The sequence below is a fragment of the Miscanthus floridulus genome, chromosome 8 (genome assembly GCF_019320115.1).
Source record: "Miscanthus floridulus cultivar M001 chromosome 8, ASM1932011v1, whole genome shotgun sequence".
NCBI classification, from domain to species: domain Eukaryota; kingdom Viridiplantae; phylum Streptophyta; class Magnoliopsida; order Poales; family Poaceae; genus Miscanthus; species Miscanthus floridulus.
In genome coordinates this window covers 42,122,459-42,149,293 of record NC_089587.1, presented here as the reverse complement: position 1 = coordinate 42,149,293, position 26,835 = coordinate 42,122,459, and the positions used below count along the sequence as shown (strand labels likewise).

Here is a 26,835-nt window from a genome sequence, read left to right as displayed (position 1 = left end):
CGAAACTCTCTCCTTCTCGGCTCTGTGAGAGGAGAGAGGAGAGGAAAAAAAAAGCTCGTGTGAACGGTACGTAAGCGAAGCTAGAGTCGATGTTAGCTCTACCAAACGGTGCTGAGGTTGTGTGCCACTCGGCACCGGCCCGACCGACGTGACGTGACGACGTCGGTGGTGACTGTTGTCGGTTTTCATTCGTGACGTCTCAGGACGAGAAGAGCGCTCCTGGGGCAGTCGTCGCTGTCGAGTTGAAACGGAGCGGCGGCCGGCGTGGTTTCGGTTTCTTGGCTGGCCCGAGTTCGATTTCTCACCTGTGGTGCGTGCGTATATTCCGTAATACTCCCTGGTTCATGGTCCAGTATTACAACTCTGATTCGATTGTTCTCGAATTTTTTTTCTTTTCTATTACGGGTACAGACTTACTCCCTCCGTCCCGTAAAGACCGTCGCTGGAGAGTTTAAAATTTGTCCCGTAAAGACCGTCGCTGGGGAGTTGAACGCTGGCGTCACCAGTAATAAAAAAGGAAGCAAACTTCCTGTCCACTCGTTTCCTGCTCTCACACTACCAGCCTCACCTGTAAAAAAAAGAGTCAGACGCGTGGACACACTCTCCTCCACTCATTTTCTGTTCCTGCACCTCCCCACTCCCCATCGATCAGCAGTGCCTGTTGTTCTTGGTAAACGTGCCTGGTCATAGAACGACGGTCATTGCGGGACAGAGGGAGTAAGCTGCAGGCGCCGTCGCTGTCCCCTCCCTCGCTCTCCGTCTCCTCCCTCTCTGTTGGAGTGCCTGCTCGCCGGCGGACCCCGCCTGCTAATCGCCGCGTCCTGTGGCCGCGATGCGGCGCCGGGGCGTCTCCTGCTGTGCCGCAGCCTGCACGCGGCATCCCTCCTCGGAAGGCGTGCGCGGCGCCGTCAGGTGTCGGGCGGGGCCAGGGCAGCAGGCCGTTCGTGTTCGTGCTCCGCTCAGGTCAGATAAGGCGTCTGGTCTTCTTTTAGTTCAACCTTAGATCACTCCTTCAGGATTGCTCTGTGATTCCGCAAAATCTGGAGCTCGGATTTCCCCATTTGGTACATTTCTTGTTACCTGCTGCCGTTAGCGGGCGCTGATACTGTTTGCCACAGTATTGTTTCGTCGCGTGACGAGACTCAAATTTCAAAAAATAGAAAACCCTTCAATACGATGTCGGATGAAGATAATTTTTATATGTAAATTGTAGACCTCGATGACATCTACAACTTTATAGTTTTAATTTTTTTCATTTGAGGACATTAAGATGCTTGAAAAAATAATATAAAATTTCAGCACCATAATAATCGCCTACTAGCGCTTGCCGCGTTAGAGCACTAATATATTATCTGTATGGAGTTAAATGAAAATATTTTTTATAATGAGATCTATAACTTTGTAGTTTTGAGTTTTTTCATTTGAAGACGTTAAGATGCTAAAAAATAATATAAAATTTCCCCGAAAATATCAAAAGTTACTGTTCATACACAAAACCGCCCAGAAACCCGTCCAGGGTTGAAAATTGAACGGTTTCAAGAGTTTGAAGATCAAAGTTATCTAGTTTTGGAGTTCGAGGTTGAAATCCGGACTTTGACGAGAGTTCAAGGTTGTAAATTGAACTTTACCCTTTCATCTACCCATGGAACTCGTAGCCGATCGATGGAGCGATGGAGCTGTAATGGTACTCCGTACTGTTCAATTGGATACGAATTCCTAGTTCTTCTCTGGAAACTTAGTGCTTCTTTATTGGTATTTATATTGAACTAATTATTAATTGCAGGGTCGTAGTAGTGTGTAGTAGCTGCATTTCTTTACTATTGAGCACCTTTTCCATGTCATTTCTTGACTACTACTCGTACCTTTTATGATGGTAGATTCCATGTCTCATGTTCCCACCCCATTTATTTAACTTGTTTGGGCCTGTTTAGTTCCACCCTAAAATGCCAAATTTTTCAAGATTTTCCGTCACATCGAATCTTTGGACGCATGCATAAAGCATTAAATATAAATAAAAAATAAAACTAATTACACAGTTTAGACGAAATTCACGAGACGAATCTTTTAAGCCTAATTAGACTATGATTAGACACTAATTGCCAAATAACAACGGTCATTTCGTCAAAAATTTCTGCATCTAAACGGTACCTTACTTACTTTTGAGATTCCTTGTTTGTGCCACATGATTGATGCTTCCTTGGTCACACGGCCGGTAATATGCTACTCTTAGGAGGTGTACCCTGTATCTTTCTTTAATGGAACCTTGGTCTGCTGCATTTGTAGGCTCATAGCTTCCTTGTGGTGCCTGCCTAGAAAGTGGAAAAAAAAAAAGATACGTAGTGGAAGATGAGATCAGTCGCTCAGTCGCTTCGCCAGCTTTGCCGTTTCACCCAGCACCATGCAGCGAGGCACTCACCAGCCACCAGATTGATCAGGCAGCAGAATGCTTTAATCATGTGCAGTTCAACAACTCGTTCACTGAGCATGTTATGTCGTAACGGTGAAACTAGCAGATTTGCAAGCCCTGCCATGGAGTTGATGAGGTCCATGTTCTCCACTGAAGCGGCTGATTCGATCAAAGGTTCACTTCTCATTTCCCTTTATGTGTGGTGCCTTTCTATCTTTTATTTCTGGGGGGCATTTGAATCAACTTATTTGCTTTCTTCAACTTCGCTGTAGATATTAGAAGAGGTGGTCCGATGGTGGAATATGAGAGGAGAATAGCATCAGGAGAGCTAGTAGATGGCGATAGCTTTCAGGTGTTGTTCTGGTCCTTGACCAAAGGTTCATTTCTTGGATAGCTTCCATCAATGCTGTGGTAAAAAGTTTTCCCACCTCTTTATTGGCTCATACAGGTTGATACGATTCAACAATTACAAAGGCTCTATGAGGAGTTGATTGAGAATGAAGACGACTGCCAGCTGGACAGATATAAGTCATCTGAGAAATCAGGACGGTAAGAGCAGTTTTAGTGCGCTGAGGTGTCATCTTCTGTGTATAGTGCATTATCTTAACCTTAGTCTTTGATATTGAAGGAGTCGATGGCTATGGTCCCGTCTCATTACTCAGCCTTCTACCTATGCTCCAGTTAAGGGGCTTTACCTCTATGGTGGTGTCGGTACAGGGAAGACGATGCTTATGGACCTGTTCTATGAACAGCTGTAAGTCTATCAGTTATGGATCGTCATTGTGTAAATACTGCTTGAATCCCACTAGAACTTCCTCAGTAATCCTAGTCCATTACCAGTAGTTTGTGAATATACTAATTGTTCTTCTGGTACATCAGTCTGTATAAGTGATTCTATCACAACTGTTATGGCAACTATTCACATTCTAAGGCTCAATATTCTTTCTTTTTCATTCTTTTTAGTTCATGTGCAATTGTGAATTAACAGAACACATTGCAAATGTTAGAGTTATTAGTCCCTATTTATTGATGCCAATTCCCTAGGCTAGACTGGCCCCTTGGGGCACCGCCTCCAGGTTGGCCAGGCCCTTTGGGCTCTCTTGTACTCTCTATATATATGTAACACCTCTACTGTAATCATTCATTAAGCTAATCAATCTCAGCCTTTGGCTTCTATCATGGTATCAGACGCTCTCCTGAGCCGTACCGCCCACCCTCCGTTTCCGCACTCCCAGGCGCGCGCGCCCTCTCGGTCGCTGCGCGCGCCGCTCTTCTCGGCGCTCGCGTCCGCCCGTTCGCTCGCCGCGCCCGTCTCCTCTCTCCGCCCGGCTCCCGCGCGCGCGCCCCTCGGTTGGCCGTCGCCCGCGCGCACCCATGGCCGCCACCTCCGCCTCCGATGTCCTGGGTGCCTCTGCCGTAGCCAAGCTCCGCGACGAGGCACTCGCCGCCGCCCAGAAGCTGGAAGATGAGGTTACTTCCCTGCACTCCACCAACACCGAGCGCAGCCTGGCCCTTCAGGCAGAGGCTGACCTCCTCAAGAATGCCGCCGCGGCCCAGGAGCGCGTTCGCCTCGCCGCCGCCGCTCTCGCCAAAGAGCGCGCGCAGGCAGACGCCCTGGAGCAGCAGGCCGCGGCCCTCCGGGAGCGCATTCGCGGCGACTCCCATCGCGACGAGGCCCCGCCGGACGATGACGACGCCCGCTCCTTCTCCTCTGAAGCAGCCGCCATCGCCCATCTACACAGCCAGGCTGCCGCCGTCCAGAATATCACGAACCTGATCCCGATCGTCCTCGATCTTCAGGCTTCCAACTACTCCTAGTGGCGCGGCTACGTCCTCCTCCTCCTCGGCCGCTTTGCCCTGAAGGATCACGTCCTCTGCGACGACTCCCGCCTCTACGATCCGGCGTGGTCCCGTATGGACTGCGTCGTTGTCTCCTGGATCTTCAACACCATCTCCCCCGACCTTCTGGACGTCGTCCACGAGCGGGAAGGCATCACCGCTCGGGGAGCATGGCTCGGGCTGGAGCAGCAGTTCCTAAACAATCGCGAGTCCCACGCCATGCTCCTCGACGCCGAATTCCGCACTCTCTGCCAGGGTGCCCTCTCCATCGACGACTTCTGCCGCAAGATGAAGACCATGGCCGATGCACTTGCTGATCTTGGCGAGCCCGTCCAGGACCACACCCTCGTGCTGAACGTCCTGCGCGGCCTCAATGAACGTTTCCGGTTCATGTCTCAACTCGTCACCCGTCAGCGACCATTCCCTTCCTTCGCCGACGTTCGTGCCGACCTGCGCCTGGCCGAGCTCAACATGGCACCGCCTTCGGCGCCCCCTTCAGCTCTCGTCGCCTCTACGCCCCCCAGGACGCCCACCCCTGCTGCTGCGTCCCCGCGACATCCACCAGCTGCGGGGGGGGGGGGGGGGGGGGGGGGCTCCGGCTGGCGGCCCACAGCCCACCGGCGGTCCTCCTGGTGGCCCACAGTGGCCCTCCTTCCTCAACCCGTGGACTGGGTCCATTCATATGTGGCCTGGGTCCTCCTCCGGCGGCTCTCGCGGCCCACCACCGCGCCCTGGCTAGCCACCACAGTAGGCCATGATGGCTGGCCCTGCTGCCCCCGGTGCATATTATCCTCCGGCGCCGGCTGCCTTCTACTAGCCGCCCGCCCCGGCGCCCCCGTCTGCGTGGTCTCCATGGGATCCTCAGGCGCTCGCCAACGCGTTCAGCACCGTCTCCCTCCCTCCGCCGCCGAGCGCCTCGGACTGGGTCGTCGATTCGGGAGCTTCTTCCCACATCGCTTCTAACTCCGGTATGGTCACTTTGTCACCATCCTCCTCCTTCCCCTCCTCCATTGTTGTCGGCAATGGAGCCACTTTACCGGTCATGGGTACTGGCTACTCCACTCTCCCTGGCCCCTTTCACCTTAATAATGTTCTTGTTGCCCCTGATATTATCAAAAACCTTCTCTCCGTTAGACAGTTTACCACTAATAATCTTGTTTCTATTGAATTTGACCCTCTTGGTATTTCTGTGAAGGATCTCCGTTCCAAGAACATCCTCCTTCGATGTAATAGCTCGGGGCCTCTGTACACCTTGCAGCTTCCATCATCATCCTCCGGCTCCTGCGCTCTCGTAGCCCCTCCATCTCCGACCACTTGGCATCGCCGCCTCGGACACCCCGGCAAAGCTGCCCTTCAGCGTCTTGCTCAAACCTCTTCTATCGTGTGCAGCAAACCTGATGATGATTCTATCTGCCATGCGTGTCAGCTTGGGCGCCATGTTCGCTTGCCCTTCACTAGTTCCCTGTCCAGAGCAATAAAATTTTTTGACTTAATTCATTGTGATCTGTGGACATCACCTGTCATCAGTGTATCTGGATTTAAATATTATTTAGTCATTATTGATGATTGCTCACACTTTGTTTGGACATTTCCTCTTCGCCTGAAATCTGACACTTTCCCTGTTCTCTCCAATTTCTTTGCTTTCGTGCTCACTCAGTTCGGGTGCGTTATCAAGGCTGTGCAATGTGATAATGGCCGCGAGTTTGATAACTCTGCGTCTCGTGCTTTCTTCCTTGCTAAAGGTGTCTCTCTCCGCATGTCCTTCCCCTACACCTCACAGCAGAATGGCAAAGCCGAACGCATGATTCGCACCATCAACAACACCACCCGCACCTTGTTGTTCCAAGCTTCCATGCCCTCCTCATATTGGGCCGATGCTCTCGCCACAGCCACCCACCTCATCAATCGCCTCCCCACCAAAACCTTGCACATGAGCACCCCCTTCTTCACTCTCCACGGCACCATTCCCTCCTATCATGATCTCCGGACCTTTGGATGCTCCTGCTATCCAAATCTCACCGCCACTGCCCCTCACAAGCTGGCCCCTCGGTCCACTTTGTGCGCCTTCCTCGGCTACTCTCCGGATCACAAGGGTTATCGGTGCCTTGACCTTACCACTAATCGGGTCATCATCTCTCGCCACGTTGTCTTCGACGAAACAACGTTTCCCTTTTCCCTCCGTCGGCCCTCCCCTCCACCCACTGAACTTGATTTTCTAACTAATGATGATTCCCTGTCAGTCCCTCCTCTATCTGCAGATACTCCCAGGGCTGCTGGGCCTCCGCCAGGCTTCTCCCTGCCCAGGCCGCCCCCTGTTCAGGAACCTGCAGCACCCGCTGTACAGGCGCCTGCGGCACCCGCTGTCCCGGCACCTATGGCGCCCGCTGTACAGGCACCTGCGGCGCCCTCTGTACCTGCAACGCCCGCTGTACAGGTGCCTGCAGCGCCCCCTGTGCAGGCTGTTTCGGCGCCCACAGTGCCTCTTGTACCCCCTGTGCAGGATGTTTCGGCACCCTCAGCACCCCCTGTACAGGTGCCGGTCCACAGGCCACCCATCATCCACGTCTACCACCGGCGTCCTCCTGCACCAAGCCCGACGACCGAGCCTTCTGTTGAGGCTCCCGCTCTTCGACGCTCCAGCATCGTCCCATCTCCACCGAACTATGTCAAGCACGGCCCCCAGCTTCCAACTGGGGCTGTTCCCATCCCACCTGTCGCCAATTCCCATGGTATGGCTACCCGTGGGAAGATCGGGTTCCGGCAGCCTCGCTTCGGTCTGCACGCCGAGGTCCTCTCCCCGCTCCCGCGCACGTGTCGCGACGCTCTTGCCAATCCTCACTGGCGCCAGGCCATGGAAGAGGAATTTGCTGCTCTCTCCGACAACCACACTTGGGACCTCGTTCCTCGTCCTCCCAAGGCAAATGTTGTCACCGGTAAATGGATTTTCAAGCACAAATTTCATGCTGATGGCTCTCTGGACAGATACAAGGCTCGCTGGGTTCTTCGCGGGTTTACTCAACAGCCTGGTGTTGATTATGATGAAACATTCAGCCCTGTTGTCAAGCCTGCTACAGTTCGCACAGTCCTCACTTTGGCTCATTCCAGGGATTGGCCGATCCATCAACTTGATGTGAAGAATGCCTTTCTTCATGGCACTCTGTCCGAAACAGTATACTGCTCACAGCCCGCTGGCTTTGTTGATCCTACTCTCCCTGAACATGTTTGCAAACTCAACAAGTCACTCTATGGTTTGAAGCAGGCACCGCGCGCATGGTACAGCCGGTTTGCCTCCTTTCTGCTGACTCTGGGATTCACCGAAGCCAAGTCTGACACCTCTCTGTTTATCTACCGGCGCGGTACTGAGACAGTCTATCTGCTCCTCTATGTGGATGATATTGTGCTCACTGCATCTTCTCAGCAAATCTTACACCGGGTCATCGCTGCACTCAAACAAGAATTCGCCATGAAAGATCTTGGTCCTCTGCACCATTTCCTTGGCATAGCTGTTCAGCGCAACCGGGACACTCTATTTCTCTCACAACGTCAGTACACACTAGACATTCTTGCTCGCCACGGCATGAGTGACTGCAAGCCATGCTCTACCCCCGTTGACACTTGTGCTAAGGTCTCTGTTGCTGCCGTCCCTGCTGTTGCTGATCCTACAGCATACCGCAGCCTTGCTGGTGCCCTTCAGTACCTGACTTTCACCCGGCCTGACATCGCCTACGCTGTTCAACAAGTCTGCCTATACATGCATGATCCCAGGGAAGCTCATCTTGTGGCTGCCAAGCGGATCCTTCGCTACCTTCAGGGCACTCTTGACTTTGGCCTTGTCATTCCCCGCTCTGCTCCGACTCAGCTCGTGGTCTACACCGACGCTGACTGGGCCGGCTGCCCCGACACCCGCCGCTCCACCTCCGGCTACGCTGTCTTCCTCGGTGGCAGTCTCATCTCCTGGTCCTCCAAGCGCCAACCCACGGTTTCGCGCTCAAGTGCCGAGGCCGAATACCGCGCTGTTGCTAACGGCGTGGCTGAAGCCTCCTGGCTACGGCAACTTCTCCAGGAGCTGCATCACCCGCTGGCCTCTGCCTCCCTCGTCTACTGCGACAACGTCAGCGCCGTCTACCTCTCCACCAACCCCGTTCAACATCAGCGCACCAAGCACGTGGAGATCGACCTCCACTTCGTTCGGGAACGGGTCGCCCTTGGGGCTGTCCGTGTGCTTCATGTTCCCACCACGTCGCAGTTCGCCGATGTCTTCACCAAGGGTCTTCCCTCCTCGGTCTTCATGGATTTTCGCTCCAGCCTGAACGTTCGTCCCAACAACGTTCCGACTGCGCGGGGGGGGGGGGGGGGGGGGGGGGGGGGGGGGTGTTAGAGTTATTAGTCCCTATTTATTGTTGCCAATTCCCTAGGCTAGACTGGCCCCTTGGGGCGCCGCCTCCAGGCTGGCCAGGCCCTTTGGGCTCTCTTGTACTCTCTATATATATGTAACACCTCTACTGTAATCATTCATTAAGCTAATCAATCTCAGCCTTTGGCTTCTATCCGCAAAGATAATGAATGCATTAGTATAATATACACATCATTGTTGTCAAAAATTTTGAAGACCAGTGGCATGTGAATGAGAAGAAGGTACCTGGCTAGCAGAAGTAAAATGGCATCATTTTTTATTAATCTAATTTTAACTGGTTGCTCTGATACTATAACCTAACATTGAAATTTCTAGACAGATAGTTGACCTGTACTCTGAAAACTTGGCACATTGACATTTTTATCTATGAAGAGCTTTATGAATTTAGCAGTATGGTAACTGTAGTTTTACCTGTAATGTAATTCCATGCCACTGGGTGCTACATACACAAAGTTAGAGCGAGTACCCTATATTTGAGAATTCTCAGTGCTAAACTTTGATTTTTATCTGCATAGGAGAAACATGTTAGATAATTGGTCTATAGCCACAAAATGTTCATACAGATATATATCAAATATGTTTGTTCACATATAAACTATACCTCGATTTATTTCATTATAGGCACAAGCCATATAGAAGAAATAGACTTGAAATCAGAAATAGTTCACCATGAGTTGCATTCTTAGGCACTCTATATAGTGATGATCCTTGCTCATTGCAGAATTCACCACACTTTTACTTAAGAAATTCCCTTGCCATAAGGAATAGGTGCTGGACGGCTGACAGACTTGCTAGGAGAGGACTTCCACATCCCAGTCACTGTCCTTTCTGCGATCAGGAGGAGGAGAATAGCCAACATATCCTGACCACTTGTGTTTTGGCACGAGAATTCTGGTGTCGAATATTTTCGGTGTTGGGTCTGCAATATCGAATACCTAGCCCTCATGAAATTTCCTTCGCTGATTGGTGGCGCAAAGCTGTCAAGAAATTACAGAAGGATAAGAAGAAGGGGCTGAATACAGTCATTATTCTAGGGGCTTGGATCCTTTGGAAACATCACAATGCGTGTGTCTTTGATGGTGCTCAACCAAGAATTTCTGGCCTCATGGAAGCTTTCGAGGAAGAGGAGGAGTTGTGGTGTCTCGCAGGTGCACGAGGTCTACGGACTCTCGGTCTAGGTCACGGTCTGGGCTAGTTATTCTAGCTTATGTGGTTTGGTTAGGTCTCATCCATCTTGGTTGTTTATTTAGTGCAACCTATTTTGTTTCATTCAACCCCTCATGGCTCGGCCCGGAGTGAGGTGGTGGTGTTCATGTAAGGGGCCGAACCTTTTTTCTCTCTATAATACAAAGATGTGCAGCTCTCCTGCGCATTCGAGAAAAGAAAAAAAGAAATTCCCTTGCCATTTCTTGAAAATGAATTGTTCTGGTTTACTGAAGCTAGATTGATTATCATGGCATGTACCAGGAATAACCTTCTGCAATCTGTTGGTTAAAAGCTTTTTTAGAACCTAAGTGCAAAACTAGGTTAAGAAATTGGCATGAAATCATTCAATGTGACTATACATCTTAGTCACTATGATAATGACTGAATCATTAATGGAATTTTTTTAGGCTTTCTGATTTTGGGATTGATTGTGAAGTTTATAAATCTTCCCTGATTATCTCCCAGCACATTCTGTAGAACATATCACGAAATTTACGCGATGCAGGGGCTATTCCAATTTATGGACTCCCAGGATAAATGACTTAGATGAAAGATAAGCAAATAGACAAAATTTGTGCCTGATGCCTTTGCAGTTCTCTCATTTTTTAGATGGAATCTGTAGTGCCCGTGGCCAACAGATATCCTGTCATATTTCTCTTGTTGATGGATAAACTAGATGGAAAGAATGAAATGCTGGCATATCTTTCTTGTCATTTTATACATTCAGCAAGATAGTTTTGTTCCCAATAATCTGGAAACGACAGAGTTTTCATACAAATCTCATGGCTTTTTACAATAATATTCAGACAAAAAGTTGGTACTTGCACGCATTCTTCACTTTAGATAACTGATATTATTGTGTCTTGGCAGGCCATCTAACTGGAGAAAAAAAGTATTCACTTTCATGATTTCATGTTGAACGTACATAGTCATCTTCAGGTAATTTGTTTATGTGCAAACTGCCTTCATAAGTGCCCTGCTCCAAGCTTCAGGAAGATATGATAATCATTGTCATGACACTTGTCTATATGCAGATGCATAAAGGTGTTTCAGATCCCCTTGATGTTGTAGCAGCTGAGATTTCAGATGAGGCCATCATATTATGTCTTGATGAGTTTATGGTACACTTTTCTGAGGTTATATATTCCAACAATGTCCCAATATATATGTTTGTAACAAGCCCAACTATACTGCACAGGTAACTGATGTTGCTGATGCTATGATTCTGAACCGGCTGTTTAGACAATTGTTCAGCAAAGGCGTTGTATGTGGCTACTATTTTCTTCCCTTTTCTTATGGGGACTAATTACTCAGGTTATCTATACAATACACCAACTTTTGACATGGATTTATTTGCATGTCTTGTGCTCAGATTCTTGTTTCGACTTCTAACCGCGCTCCAGATAAGCTTTATGAAGGTGGCTTACAACGGGACCTTTTCTTGCCATTTATTGACACCTTGAAAGTATGAGTGGTTTCACATTTATCAATTTCTCTGCATTGTCAATCGAAGTTTAATATGCTAGTATGGTGGTGTTTACTTTTGTGGACCATTGCAGGAAAGGTGCATCGTGCACCCCATTGGATCTGCGGTGGACTATCGCCAAATGGGTTCTGTATGTTACCAACTTCTGCAAGCTACTAGTAGTCCTTGGTTTCTTCCCCCCTTCCCTTATCTAGTTATCTGATATCTTTGAACTGATATCTGAGCAGGCTGAGCAAGGTTTCTATTTCGTCGGAAAACATTACGGTACGCTTCTGAAACAGAGGCTCCAGTCTTTAATTGGAGATGAGGAACCCAGCCCACAAACTGTTGAAGTAATTATGGGACGGAAATTACTGGTATGGACGTATGGTAGAAGCATTCAAAAGCAACCCACTAAAACACATTATTTTTTATATATTACTTAAACATGACTTTGCAGGTTCCCCTTGGAGCAAATGGTTGTGCGTATTTTCCTTTTGAAGATCTTTGTGATAAACCTTTAGGCGCAGCAGATTATTTTGGACTCTTTAGTAAGTATATTTCTGCAATGTAATTTCTAGTATTTGGATTACGAAATTTACTCTTGACATAACCTAACTGATAACCAAACGTTGCTGTGCAGAAAAATTTCACACCCTGGCACTTGATGGTGTTCCAAAGTTTGGGTCTAGTAACAGAACATCAGCTTATCGTTTCGTCACACTGATTGATGTATGGTCCTTGTTATGTCTCATTTTATTATGTTTAAGTTTGTCTCGGCCTCAATATGAGCAGACAATGTTTTGTTTTTCTATATTTCAACTGAAGACACCTCAAAACTAACATTCAGTGTTGGTATAAGGAGGTTTTATCATAGATTAGATCTCATTACATGCAGTAGTCCGTCATACTTCAAAATTATACTTGAATATAAACAACAAAAATGCATTTCCCCTCTCCACCAATAGATTTTGCATATTGTACTACATGTACTTATCTTCAAATAATGAATGTTTTTTTAGGTTATGTACGAGAACAAAGCAAGGTTGTTATGTACAGCTGAGGCTGGACCGATAGATCTGTTTGAGAATATCGTGACTGTTGCTGAAGCACAGAAGGTTTCACCAAGATCTTCGCGCTCACAGAAAAGTGACGATCCTGACCTATGTGTGGACAATGAGCTAGGATTTGCCAAGGATCGTACGATTAGCAGGTACTGGAAATGTGTGTTTGCTAATGTATATAGATTTCAGATTGGTGCTCTGCCTGCCATGTCGAATCACAATTCACAATTCACAATCAACCCGTTAAGCTCGTATTTAACTGATGCCTTCTGTTATGCCTTGTGCTTTTACAGGTTGACAGAGATCAACAGTAGAGAATATTTGGAGGACTTCGAAATGAGATTGCGGCAACAGCAGCAGCTGCCCTTACAAGGTCTAGATAATGGTGGTGATGTACTGGCATAATAAGCTGAAGGCTTCTGCAACTCATATTTGAAATTCTTGTAGTCGCCCCACATGGCTTACATAGGCAACTGAGAAGCGAAGCTTTTCCAACAGTGATGCATGTAAATGTAAATATGAAATAAAGCTATGTAAGGGCATTTTTGCTTACAGGTGGCTGATCCATAAAATGGCTCAATCTATAGGGGAAAATTGTATTGTATCACATGTTTCCAAACCTTCAGAGAGGCCTATAAAGCTAAAAAGCAGCGGAATTTACTACATTAACCAAATAATAGGCTAAAAGCTTTCACTGAATTTTCTGAATGAAAAAGGCTAACAATAGCTCATGTTTTGCTGTTGTATTTCCTAGCTTTTCTGACATGCTTGACGTAAGAGGGAAGCTCTGGTCATTATTGTTGTGTCATGTCTGGAGCAGATCTGCTACGTTTTGGTGAATCTGTCTTTTTCCACGACTGTACCTTCGTTCCAAATTAAAGTAGTTACTAGTTAGATATACCCTATATCTGTTGGTGTATAACAAAACCTATATAACTAAAAGCTAGAACAACTTATTATGATTAAACAGAGAATAGTACATTCTTTCTAGAATCATCAAATTTTCGTTTTTATAAAGAATCAAGGGCGCACAGAGGTATGGAATAGCCGTCAACTACAGCTCTTGAAGAAATATAAAAAAAGGAAATATATCTTTTTTTTAAGTCATAATTGGCATGAATGGCGTTTCTTCGCTGCCAAGAGTTTCTTCGTTCAACGTTAGGAAACTTGAAACAAAGGGACGGACACTAAAAGATGGTTGAGCGGGAAATAGCGCATGGTTCTACCATAAAAAATATTTACCCTAGTTTCTTTTTCCAAATTTTGGTGTTGCAATTAATCTGAAAAGGGGGATAATTTTTCATTCGACTTGTGGTTCTCGTCATGCAGGATACCGTGTGTGTTGCATTTCGATAATGCTTGCACACAGGTGGAGCTTCGCGAGGGCATAGTGGACCATGGCCCCCACCATCAATTCTTAATGAAGGTCTTAGCTTTCTGCTTTAGTTGTTAACGAAATATTAATATGCCCCTCTCTTCTTGCATTTTACATCATATTGCCCCCCTCTGCGTTCATGGCCGAGCTCCGCACTGTGCATGCATGTTGATAATGGTTTCTCTTGAAATAAGTTTTGCTGGTGGCATACCTGTTACACGTCAGGATTTATGTATGTCCTTTGTTCCGAAAAAAAACAATTTTAGATTTAGAATAATCAAACTATTAAGTTTAACAGAGTTTATAAAAAACAATCTCAAAATCTATATCTCAAAATATGTCTACTATAAAATATATTCCATGGTTAATGTAATTATATTTGTTTGGTATTATAAATATTAACATTTACATATTTGGTGCATCTTAAGATTAGTTGACTAAAAAACAAAGAAAACTGCACTCTTTAGGAACCGGAAGTTTTTGTTGTCATGTTGACAAGAGAACACCAGAACAGCCAAAAGGTTATTATGGCTAGGTTTTTGTTCGGCCAGGCTCCCGTACAGTACTGACCTTCCCCTAATCCGGCCTAAACAAAAACAAAGTTGTCTTCAGTTGTGTGGCGCCAGGCATATCTGAGTGGAGTGCACCAGCGGCAATGGCGGTGTGCATTTGCATAGCCCTACCTATGATTCCCTGTAATAATTCTAGCACCAGTTTGTAAGCAGTTTATTTCTCACAATATGCAATAAAGGAACCACTTTTTATATGCCAAATAATGTCTGAGTATGACATTATCAAGTAACGAGCACAAGGTGTAAATGTTTGCTCTAATAGGCGAGTTTTATCTCAAGACTTCTACTTGTTAGAAACAGTATATATAAACAAGTTTCGTCTTCATAAAACTTCTTTCATCCCATACAATTTTTATTATATCTCTCTTTATTAACACTGTGCCAGTTGATTTAATGCTCATGAAACCCATTAAGACTTGCCTAATAATTCTACAAACATCAGTATGCTATCATATGATAATTGTACATTTCCTCTAAAAATGTATTCTAATAATAGTTTTTTTTCCTCTACCAACCAATGAACGACCGAGATAAGGCATTAAATTCTGTTTATATATTTGTAAAAAGATCCACGCGTACAGTATCTGATTAAAACATTGGAAAGAATATTAAACAATCTGATGATAATAATAAAAGGATATACACACGCGAGTGGACACGCCCATCCATCTTTAATCCTAATCCTGTTTGAGAGGTAGTTTTACCGGACTTCCCCCCTCCTCGGCCGTCGTCAATATTCGGACGGTTCACCGGGGCCCCGCCTCGGCCTCTCTCCCTTTCCAAGGGCCGCCGCGTCCGCTCCGTCCCCCCACCGCCCTCGGCGCCGGCCGGCCACGCCCCGATCCAGATCCAGGTATGCATCTTCTTTCCTTCAGCCGCAACCGCGTCTCTTTCCTCCATTCCTTCCCCGTCGGCAGGCGTCCGCACCCCCTCCCTACGCTGGACGCCTCTGGCATGGAGTGGAGATCCGAACGGGGTTGTATGTTCCCCTTCCAGTCATCTTCGCCGGTTCGGATAGGGATAGGATGGCCTTGCTTGTTCGTTTCGTTTCGGCCTGCGGGATTCTCTCCCTTCTTTGATGTGAGAGCGCTGGAATCCAAACCTCCGCTTACATTTCCAGTCAGTCGGTTTTTATTTTAACGATTTCTTTCTAGGATTTGCCCCGGACCCCGGTGCGTTCCGCCAATGTACCTCAGTCGTTATTAATGCTTCCGTGGTTAAATGTTTTCTTCAAACTAAATCAGAATTATCAATTTGGGTCAATGTGAATCGGAATAGATGGTGCGTAATAGTACTATGTGCTCTCAGTATAGTTGCCGATTTGTTCTGCTTCTGGCCTGGATCTTTGATCCATTAGGGGGAAAAGAACTGATTTGGATGTTTTTGTTTCAGCCTTCAACACGCAGAAAAAAAAAATCTGGGATTCCATTGCGATAGGGACCACGATAGTGCCGCATTAAGGAGTCGTTTTCGCTATGCATTGCACAGTGTCGTTCTGCACTTCCACTTCAGCAATCCCACTCTCAACAAAGACTGTGCTACCTGAACTTTAGTTGACTTTTTTTATCCCCATAATTCAAAAGTTCCGGGCAAGGATATAGATAGTAGCGCATTTGAATCCTCTAATTTCTTTCAGGATAGTAGCTGTGGTAATTTTTTTAATATATATTTTTGGCCTTTCATGCTGTCATGGATAAACATGTGAGCTTTAGTTTAGTGCTCACTGCCCAATTACCTTATATACAATGGACTTTTGGCCCTCACTTGTAAAAAAGTGATATTGGGCTCCTGATTTATTATTTTGGTATCACGTATGTTTTCCGATTTATTGGAATTCAGAGAGGTGGGGAACATGCACTGTCTCTTGTAGTTTCTTTACTTAATGAACTAGCTTTCTCCTTTGTGACAATTAAACCATGCTCCTTGTGCCAGGAAACTGTATGCTTGCACATGCTTTTAGTGCTGCCTTTTGTGATGAACTGATGTTGCGCCCAGTGGTTTACTAGAATTTCAATGAGTACAGAGTTCTAGTAATAGATCCTGGTTTGTTTTGATGTTATTAACTTATTATGCCTAGGAGCCTTGGATTGTCACGTGGCACAATAGGTGATGATGATTCCAGAAATGTTGCTTGTCCATTAATGTTCAGACTCTCTTTAACTTTGATTTTTTTTTTATGACTGATGTGATACAGTAGGTTATAATTCTTTTCCAGAAATGATGATTATCCATTAAGGTTCTGCTGGCAGTTTTGACAGTGGAAAGATTTTCTTTTTCTGTTTTTTCATGGACTGGAAAATCCAGCGAAATCAGGCATTTCAAACAGCAATCATTATTTGAAATTCCAGTTCTGTTGTGTTTTCTGTTTACTCAAACATCGATGAGTTGGAGTAACTTGAATCATTTTTATCCCTTTCTGTTCTGTCCATCACAAAATAGATCCTCTCCTTCCCTAAAGAAATGTACTGAAACTTTCTTAGCCAGATGTTTTTATCTCTGTGTTCTATAGCTCCTTAGATTTTTTTTCTCCTCTTAATATATTATTCTGATTTGAATTTAAGAATGGGGAGAAAATTGTGAATTGTGAATTGTGAAATATGAACTATGCAACATACACTGAAATATATTTGAATCAGTGAGTGACATGTTTCCCCTTTCAAAAATGGATATAGAACTACCCATATTATCGAAGAAGACAGTGCTTGTTTAGTAAAATTGTAAATGATTATCTACTATGTGGCATGATTCGGGTTCAAGATATGTGCATATCATATTTCCATTAAAATGGAGCTGTATAGCCAGATGTGAAACTTAGTTTATTTGTTTGCTCTGTTTACTGTCTGTTGAGTTCTAGTCGAGTCACCAAAGTCTCACAGCATATTAACATGTTCGTGATTGATTTGAGCTACTGATGGTTTATTCACTTAAGCAATCTTTCTTGTGAGTGTAGAGCTTGAAAATACTTAGTTCATTATTCTTGTCTCTTTTGGACAGGATTCAAACAAACCAGTACATTACCACCATGGTTCTTGATTCATTATCATCTCCTCACAGGAGGTCCCAAAACACATTCTTCGTGTCATCTGCAAAAAAGCCTCAGTCATCTCGTGATGACAGTTGGTCTGCACTGGTTGAGCGGCACCGGTTCCTCCTGACAACACTTCTTGTGCTTGCCTTCCTGTGCACTATCTATCTGTACTTTGCAGTAACCTTGGGGGCATCAGATGCTTGCACTGGATTGGCAGGGGCAGAGAGGATTGAGTGCCAGGCAAGATCAGTGCTGCAACATGGAAAGTTGAAATTCCGCTGACTTTGGAGACTCATTGATGGAAGACCAAATTATTGAGTTTTATATGCAGTCTGGTCACAGGTCTTATTCTTCATACCATGAATGAATCTGTATATTTTTGGTGGTGGGTGGTTTGTATTCATGCTGATGTTATTGGACCACAAAATTTACTGTACTGGTAGAGGCAAATCTAATAGAGTAATAGTGATAGTGTTGAGTTTGTGGAAACTGTTATACTGGGGTAGGTCTACATGGTTCTTTTACCATGGTGTGCTAAAAACACCATGGCGCCTGTAATTCGTCCAGGAGATCTTGGTGGGGTGTTCGGCTGGTACCCTTGTCCACTGTAGTTCGACTTATTTTGGATGATTTAATAGTGTTCTGTGAGAGAATAAGCTGAAACAGACATGTTCAGCCGAACACGCCGTTGTCTCCCGTGTGACATGTGACTCAGTTAATTTGGTACCGTGCTACCTGAGTACCCTTTGATCCCTAAGTAGCAAATAATTTTGTTAGTGTTGATCTTAATTTATTAAACTGTTCACTGAGAAGTTTGTTAATTTTAGCGAATTATTGATGTAAATATGACAACCTGGAGCATGATTGTTTGCTGTTGCGTTATCATTTCCAGCTTGTTCTTGTTTTGACGGAGTGGTTGTAAAATCAGTAGACATCTGGTTTCATCCTGTAACTTAATTCAACCAAGTAGTAAATGAGTTATATTCTTTCAGAGAATCAGCGGTGAACAGGATTAAAGTTCTATTTAAACAATAAGAGCTGTAACAAGATAACAATAATAATAACAGAAAAAAATACAGAGCTGGAAGAGCTGTACATTACTAATCATACAAACTAATGCTGAAGGTTGTTTGTGTGCCCTTATCAGATTTGATCGACACGGCTGAAGATTGCAACACTCAAAGGTTAAAGAAAAACAGTGCTTGTTCGCTTGCTCGTATATAATCTGGAACAGTATTTTTCTCTCACACAAAACCAGCCAGCAGTAAATAATCCACGAGCCTTTACGGCCTGCCGAACAGGCTGATGCAGAATTTCTACTGAACTTCGTTGCAGAATGTCAGCCCAGCTAATATGGAGTAATACCTATTGGAATGTAATTGGGCTCGTGGGCCTGTCTACCGTGACTCCCCACCTAGCCTATATATGTACACTGACTATGCCTGAGTAATACATCGTGTATTCCACTCTTTCATGGTATCATGCGAGGCTACGATCCGTATCCTCCGCTTCCGCACAACTAACCCTAGCCACCGGTCCTTACGACCGGTTGGTTCTGCTGCCGCTGATCCTCACGATTGGCTGCTCCAGGCCGCCGCAGGGCACGTTGCTCGCCGGCCTCCCTTCCTTGCACGTGTGTCCTCTCGCCGTGTCCACGCACAGCACCTGGAGGGCAGAAATCTGCCTCACGTCTACGTGCTGTACGTGATCTGCCTCACGTCTACGTCCGCGTGATCTACGTCGCAGGTCATCCACGTGATCCGGCCGCCAGCGACGCCCGTCCCTGTCTCTACGCCGATCGTCGTCCGTCCGACCCAGTCTCATGGTAGAGACCGAAGCCGAGCGTACCGCTCGCGAACAGCGCGAACGCGACGCCGAGGACGCCCGCCGTCGCCAAGCTGAGGCCGCCCACACCGCCGCCCTCGACGCCTATGAGGCCAAGCACGCCGACGTCCACGCCGCCGCCATTGCCGTCCTCAACATCAAGGTGCTCGTGCCGGTGGTCCTCGACCGCGTCGCCAACAACTACACCCGTTGGCGTGCCCTCTTCCTCGTCGTCTTGGGCAAATATGCCCTCACCGATCACGTCCTCAACGATGTCGTCAACGCCGATCGGCCGGCGTGGGTGCAGATGGACTGCACCGTCCTCACATGGATCTACGGGACGATCAACGCCGACCTCCAGCAGTCCACCATGCTGAAGAACCTGAACGCCCGCGTCGCCTGGCTCCACCTCGAGGACGAGTTCCTCGGCCAGCGCGAGTCGCGTGCGCTGCTGTTGTCCGCCGAGTTCCGCACGGTGAAGCAAGGGTCGACGTCCATTACAGACTTCTGCCGTCGCCTCGAGACGATGGCCGCCACCCTACGCGACTTCGGCGATCCCGTCGGCGACCGCACCCTCGTCCTCACGCTGCTCCGAGGTCTCAGCGCCAAGTTCCGCCCCATGGTGACGAACATCAAGCTGCGCCAGCCGTTCCCGACCTTCGCGGAGGCACGCACGCTTCTGCTCCTTGAGGAGATTGATCTCAACGACGTCACCGCCGACACCGAACCACCACCTGCCCCCGCGCCGTCGGCCCTCGTCACCGACTATTCCGGCCCCGTCGCCCGCGCCCCCTCCACCCGTGGCAGCAGCACTGGTGGCGGCCAGGGCACCTCCAGCGGCGGCCAGGGCAGCTCTGGTGGTGGCCAGGGCAACCGCCGACAGCGCCGCGGCCGTGGTGGCAAGCAGCAGCAGAACCAGCAGGCCGGTGCACCTGCTGCCAGCGGCTCTCGTCCGCCTCCCCTCGTCTACAACACTTGGGGAGGTATGGTTCAGTTTTGGCCGCACCAGCAGCCCTCCAGCAGTGCTCCCGGCGGGCCGTTTCGTCCACCACAGGCAGCGCTCGCGGCTGTGCCGCAGCCCCAGCTGCAGCCCAACCTGGCGCCGTATGGCTACGGCGTCGGTCCACCGCCCGGGTTCGGCTACGCTCCGCCACCACCGCAGCAGCCGGCATGGACTCCCATGCAGGCAGGGTCTTTCGACACGTCCTCCCTCGCCAGCAACTTCAGCACCATGTCGCTAACTCCACTCGGACCAAGCGAATGGTACGTCGACTCCAGCGCCGGTGCTCACATGGTCAACAACGCTGGTATAATTTCCTCCTCCCACACTCCCTTGTCATCAAGTCCTTCATCTATCATTGTTGGTAATGGGGCTTCGCTTCCTGTTACTTCCGTCGGATCACACTCCTTTTTTACCGCACGACGTCCCCTAGTTCTTTCTAATGTTTTAGTTTCGCCTAACATGATTAAGAATCTAATTTATGTTCGTCGTTTTACCACTGATAACAACTGTTCCATCGAATTTGATCCATTCGGCCTTTCTGTGAAGGATTTACAGACACGGAGCGTGATCGCCAGGTGTAATAGCACGGGAGATCTTTACCCGTTCTTTTCGCCGACAACACCCAGCACCACCGCCACCGCCCTCACTGCTGCCGCGCCTTCCACCACCCTTTGGCATCGCTGCCTTGGTCATGTCGGTCCTGAAGCTTTGTCCAAGCTCCTTAGTTCCAATGCTATCACATGTAATAAGCGCCATGACACTCATGTTTGCCACGCTTGTCAGCTTGGTCGCCATGTGCGCCTCCCTTTTAGCTTGTCAAACTCCGTGCACTTCGCCCATTTGATTTAATACATTGTGATCTTTGGACACCTATTGTTAGTGTGTCTGGCTACAAATATTATCTTGTTATTCTTGATGATTGCACACACTATAGCTGGGCATTCCCTTTACGCCTCAAGTCCGACACCTTTACCGTTCTCACTCATTTTTTCTCATATGCGCGCACACAATTTGACTCCACTATCAAGGCAGTTCAGTGCGATAACGGCCGTGAATTTGATTATTCCTCGGCCCGCACGTTCTTCCTCACTCACGGGGTTGCCTTTCGGATGTCATGCCCATACACCTCTCAGCAGAACGAGCGGGTTGAGCGTGCTCTTCGCACCATCAATAATATCGTGCGCCCTCTTCTGTTCTAGGCCAGTCTTCCTCTGGTTTATTGGGCGGATTCCCTTCACACTGCTACCTATCTCCTCAACCGCCACCCTACAAAAACCTTAGACGGCCGAACACCATACTTCGCACTATACGGCACGCAGCCCTCCTACACCCACCTTCGTGTTTTCGGCTGTGCCTGCTATCCCAACCTGTCATCTACAGCTCCACATAAATTATCACCACGTTCCTCCTTGTGCGTCTTCCTGGGGTATTCTTCTGATCACAAAGGCTATCGGTGTCTTGACCTTCATTCTAATCGGATCATCATCTCCCGACACGTTGTCTTTGATGAGACGGTGTTTCCTTTCGCCGATATGTCCACCTCGCCCCAGGATCCCACCGCACTTGATTTTTTTTGATAACACTGATGATTTCTCTTTACCCAATGGGTCAAGAGCTGTGCATGCAGGTACCCGTAGCAGCAGCCGTGCGATTGCACCCAGCCCACCGCCGGCTGGTGCATCGGCGCCCATGCAGGCGCCCGCCCGCACTGCTCCCAGCAGCAGCGCTGCTGCCCCCGGCGCTCCAAGCAGCAGCGGTGCTGTCCCTGGCACCCCCAGCAGCAGCGGCACTGCCCCCGGCGCTCCCAGCAGCAGCACTGCTGCCCTAGCCGCACACAGCAGCCGTGCTGCTGCCACCGGCGCGCCCAGCCGGGCCTCTTCTGGGCCCACTGGTGCTGCTGCCCCTGCGGATTCCACATCCCAGGTTGTTGCCAGCGGCGCCGGTCGCCTCACCGGTCGCACTACAGCCACGCGCGGCCCAAGCGATCACTCCTGTCACTAATGCGCACAACATGCGCACTCGTGGCAAGGATGGTACTCGTCATCCCGTCGACCGCCTGAACCTTCACACGGCGACCCTCTCTCCGGTGCCCACCTCTGTTCGCGCGGCTCTGGCGGACCCTGAGTGGCGCCTTGCTATGCAGGCGGAGTTCGATGCCCTGCAAGCAAATGACACATGGTCACTGGTGCCTCGACCACGCGGCGTCAACCTTGTCACAGGCAAATGGGTATTTCGCCACAAATTCAAGTCCGATGGCTCTCTCGACCGCTACAAGGCTCGGTGGGTCTTGCGCGGCTTCACACAGCGTCCGGGAATTGACTATGATGAAACTTTCAGTCCAATGGTCAAGCCAGCAACCATTCGCGCAGTACTGACTTTGGCGCTCTCTCGCTCATGGCCCATCCATCAGCTCGAGTGAAGAATGCCTTTCTCCATGGCACTTTGTCTGAGATAGTCTACTGTGCTCAGCCAGCTGGCTTTGTCGACTCCTCCAGACCAGATTATGTGTGCCGCCTGAACAAGTCTCTGTATGGGTTGAAGCAAGCACCGCACGCCTGGCATCGTCGCTTTGCCTCTCATATCACCTCTCTTGGTTTCACTGAAGCAAAGTCCGACACTTCCTTGTTCATATATTGCCGAGGCTCAGAGATGGCTTTCTTGCTACTATATGTTGACGATATTGTTCTGACGGCTTCCTCCATGGTTTTTCTTCAGCGGATCATTGTAGCTCTCTGCCAAGAATTCTCTATGACCGACATGGGGTCCCTGCATCACTTCCTGGGAGTCAGTGTTCAGCGCTACCAGGACAGTCTGTTTCTCTCACAGCGTCAGTATATGTTGGATATTCTGGAGCGTGCCGGTATGACTAACTGCAAGCCTTGCAGTACTCCTGTTGATACTCATGCCAAGCTTTCTGCTGATGGTGTCACCGTCGCCGACCCCACTCACTATCGCAGTATTGCTGGAGCACTTCAGTATCTCACCTTCACCCGTCCGGACATTGCTTATGCTGTTCAGCAGGTCTGCCTCTATATGCATGACCCTCGGGAGCCGCATCTTGGCGCTATGAAGCGCATTCTCCGCTACCTTCAGGGCACTTTGGATCTTGGTCTTCATCTTCACCGGACCTCACCAGCTGATCTCACGATCTACACGGATGCTGATTGGGCGGGATGTCCTGACACGCGCAAATCCACATCTGGGTATGCGGTGTTTCTCGGGGACAATCTCATCTCCTAGTCGTCCAAACGTCAGCCAACGGTGTCCAGGTCCAGTGTTGAGGCGGAGTATCGGGCTGTGGCCAACGGTGTTGCTGAAGTCTGCTGGTTGCGACAACTTCTGCAAGAGCTTCACCACCCTCTTCGCCGCGCCACTGTGGTATATTATGACAATGTCAGTGCCGTCTACCTCTCGACCAACCCGGTCCAGCATCAGCGAACCAAGCATGTTGAGATTGATCTGCACTTCGTCAGAGAACGAGTCGTCCTCGGTGAAGTTCGTGTCCTGCACGTTCCCACTACGTCCCAGTACGCCGATGTCTTCACCAAAGGATTGCCGACGTCCGTCTTCTCCGAGTTTAGGTCCAGTCTTAATGTTCGCGGTGCTCCCAGTTCAGACTGTGGGGGAGTGTTGGAATGTAATTGGGCCCGTGGGCCTGTCTACCGTGACTCCCCACCTAGCCTATATATGTACATTGACTATGCCTGAGTAATACATCGTGTATTCCACTCTTTCAATACCGGCTTAGAGCTTCAAGCTCTTGGTGGTCTCTACTGAACTTCGTTGCAGAATTTGAACCATTTGAACATACTATGTTCAGTGGGGGGAAACCACAAAGCCCAAAGTTGTTGCTATAAATCGAGGGATCGGCGAGTGTTTGGAGTTGATAACCAGCTGGTATCTCACCTGATAGATGGTTGTTGGACAGATTGAGCGAATCAAGAGACATCAGCTGCGAGATGCTTGGAGGGATGGAGCCGGAGAGTTCATTCCAAGATAAATCAAGAGACTCCAAATTCTTGAAACCGCCAATGTCTTCCGGGATACAGCCAGAGAAACGATTTCTTGACAGGTTTAGGAACCGTAGACCTTCAAGTTTTGTCAGCCCTGAAGGAACTTCACCAGAGAGAGAGTTGCTTGACAGATCGATACCTGTCATAAGCGCAATGGTTCCAGCGAAAGTATGGTATTGCCTCTTCCAGTTTACGTTGATTCGTTCGAAGTACGAATAAATGACAGACTCATGCAAAATTTGGCAGGTCACTTCCAACGGTATGTTGAACTCTGTTCTTGGCTGCTGCATGGATGTTAGATTGGCGAAACCTCTTGGTATAGAACCTACCAAACTATTGCCTGCCAGATCCAGCAGTTGTAGGGAAGAGAGCAGTGATACGTAGCTGCCATGGAATGCTCCCAAGGAACATGTTTGATCGTAATCGAAGGATCCTTAGCAATGGATGGCTAGATCCTATCCATGAAGGAATTGTTCCAGAAAACTTGTTCTCACCAAGATCTAGAATCATTAGACTCGTGCATCTCTTGAGGACTAGAGGGAATCCTCCCATGAGGTCGAGCGCATCAAGCGTGCCGTGGAGGCCGGCGCTGGGGAGGATGAGCCCGGCGACACGGCCTGCGGCGTCGCACTTGATGCCCGACCAGGAGCACGTCGGCAGGGTAGGCGACCACGTGGGCAGAGGGGTCGACGGTGATGGCTTCTCGCCGTTGTTGGCCGGCAGCAGGGTGGACTTCCATCGGAGAAGCGATTCAGCTTCCTTCTCGTCGATGGCACCTGATGTGCAGAGGAGGAGCATAAGGAAGGAGGCGTGTAAGATTCTTTGCATGGGTTTTCGTCCGGAGTGCCATGGCCGGGCATGCGGGCGATTCAGGGAGGGAGCGTGACCAGTTATTCTTTTATGGATGGGATTTTGGGAATCATCCGTTGTGCAAGTGACTGAACTGAGCTGCCACCCTCAAGCCTGAACCTTATCTCGTACAGTATCAAGCAAGACTTGCAATGGAATCTTTCAAAAAAAAAAGACTTGCAATCGAACCACGAGACTAAACTGATGGCACGTGAAATATCTTAGTGACGTATCAAGTGTTTATTTGGTTGAATTATCTTCCACTGGATCATCTCATGAATTTGATTAGAAAATACCATTCCTTACATTTATGTCATTTAACTTTTTTAGGGTATAGTTTGGTTCGGCGCCCAAGCATATAGTTGCCTGGTTAGGCAGCGACCCGGACAATCGATTTTGAGCCTATTTGGATCCCATGGGCTAAACTCTATTTGGATAGAGGGGCTAAAAGGTGGTTAAAAGATGATCTTTGGGTCCTCCACAGCACCTTTTAGCCTCCTTTAGCCCGCCTTGAAGGGACTAATGGACTAATGGAGGGTTAAAGTTTAGCCCCCTTTTAGTCCTCATGTTTAGATCTCTAAGGGCTAAAAGGAAATGGCTAATCTTTAGCCCTTTGCAATTTAGCCCGATCATTTCATCTGGTTGCAGCGACACTAATATTGTGCTACAATGTTGCAGTTTTAAACCTATAGCCACAGCCGCAACATAGTCAAAAGTAGCTGAAGCGATCGGAGGCTTGGAGCTCTTGGTAGCTAGGATCATTACATATTAAGATCCAAATGAGTCCTTAGATAATAGTAATGGTAGCCTATGGTGGCCCCTTAGATAATGGTGGTAGTCTATGGTATATGTAACAAAAAAGGGATGCATCTATTTTTATGTTTATTTCAAAATATGGATATGAAGATTTGAACCTGGTGGATATACTTAAACAATAAGGTGGCAGTGGATGAATACACTTTGTTCCTCAAATTAAATCAGTGGACTTTTGTTTAATACTACTTGGATTGTTAGTCATCATCAACCCCTTTCCTCGTCACCCTATTGATGGAGGAAACTGACACTACCAAAGCTATAACGCCATTATTTCCATTGCAGAGGCCATTTCTACTACGTCTTTGTCCTTGTCATTGTCTATGTCATCTAGTAAATGGATTTTTTGTATGGATAATGAGAGCAGCCCCAAAAGCACCAGCGTGGCTAATAGCCCTAACCTCCACATATGCTCCAAAGCTCTATGTCGTCACAGATATTTGTGATTTCCTAGACTGCAGAGGTAGTGGCTATTCCAGCTAACAAAAGATTGAAACACCCACGAGGCCACCAGGAGTCGCTTGCATTGCTACTACCTTCATAACAACAAACCTTACACGCTTCTGGTCGCTATCAGGATTTAAGAGCAGTAGCTCCATACATTGTAACATCACGCTCCAGCATTGAATTTTCAAACATAAATGTTAATTTTTTGGGCATAAGTGGTGTACGTAGAAATTATGTGTGAGAGAGGCCAAGACACCCATCTCAAAGAGGCATTTCTAAAGTACATGAATTGACATGCATTTTTTTTTCTACAAAGATGGCATGATCTTTGACGAAAGAAAAGATTTAAGGAATCGAGCGATAGAGAAAGAAAAAAACAGAAGACAAGAAGATAATAGTAATGTGGGACGAAAAGATAATTAAAAGGCAATATGTAGAAAAAAAGTATCCGTGATAAGAAAAGAAGAACATCACTTTTACCTCTCTAAACTGCGGTGTGATTTGATTTCCTCCTCA

General features: G+C 47.8%; 2 protein-coding genes and 1 pseudogene across 2 annotated transcripts; 2 read left to right on the top strand and 1 right to left on the bottom strand.

The window, feature by feature from the left end:
• Positions 1–463: 463 nt before the first annotated feature.
• On the top strand, positions 464–13,014 carry LOC136476242 (uncharacterized). The gene is given in 16 exon segments (XM_066474010.1): positions 464–963; positions 2,284–2,581; positions 2,680–2,759; positions 2,856–2,956; positions 3,036–3,161; positions 10,737–10,756; positions 10,759–10,805; positions 10,901–10,987; positions 11,065–11,130; positions 11,239–11,331; positions 11,426–11,482; positions 11,580–11,708; positions 11,792–11,882; positions 11,975–12,063; positions 12,354–12,544; positions 12,689–13,014. Coding segments are annotated over 15 exon segments (1,524 nt in total). The 5' UTR covers positions 464–963; positions 2,284–2,346; the 3' UTR covers positions 12,801–13,014.
• Positions 13,015–19,192: 6,178 nt separating this feature from the next.
• LOC136468938 (uncharacterized) lies at positions 19,193–23,437 on the top strand. Its single transcript, XM_066467331.1, has 4 exons — positions 19,193–20,501; positions 21,825–22,120; positions 22,227–22,424; positions 22,913–23,437. The coding sequence occupies exons 1-4, from the start codon at positions 19,193–19,195 to the stop codon at positions 23,435–23,437; spliced, it is 2,328 nt and encodes a 775-aa protein (XP_066323428.1).
• Positions 23,438–23,930: 493 nt separating this feature from the next.
• On the bottom strand, positions 23,931–25,326 carry LOC136468937 (receptor-like protein EIX2; annotated as a pseudogene).
• Positions 25,327–26,835: the final 1,509 nt, after the last annotated feature.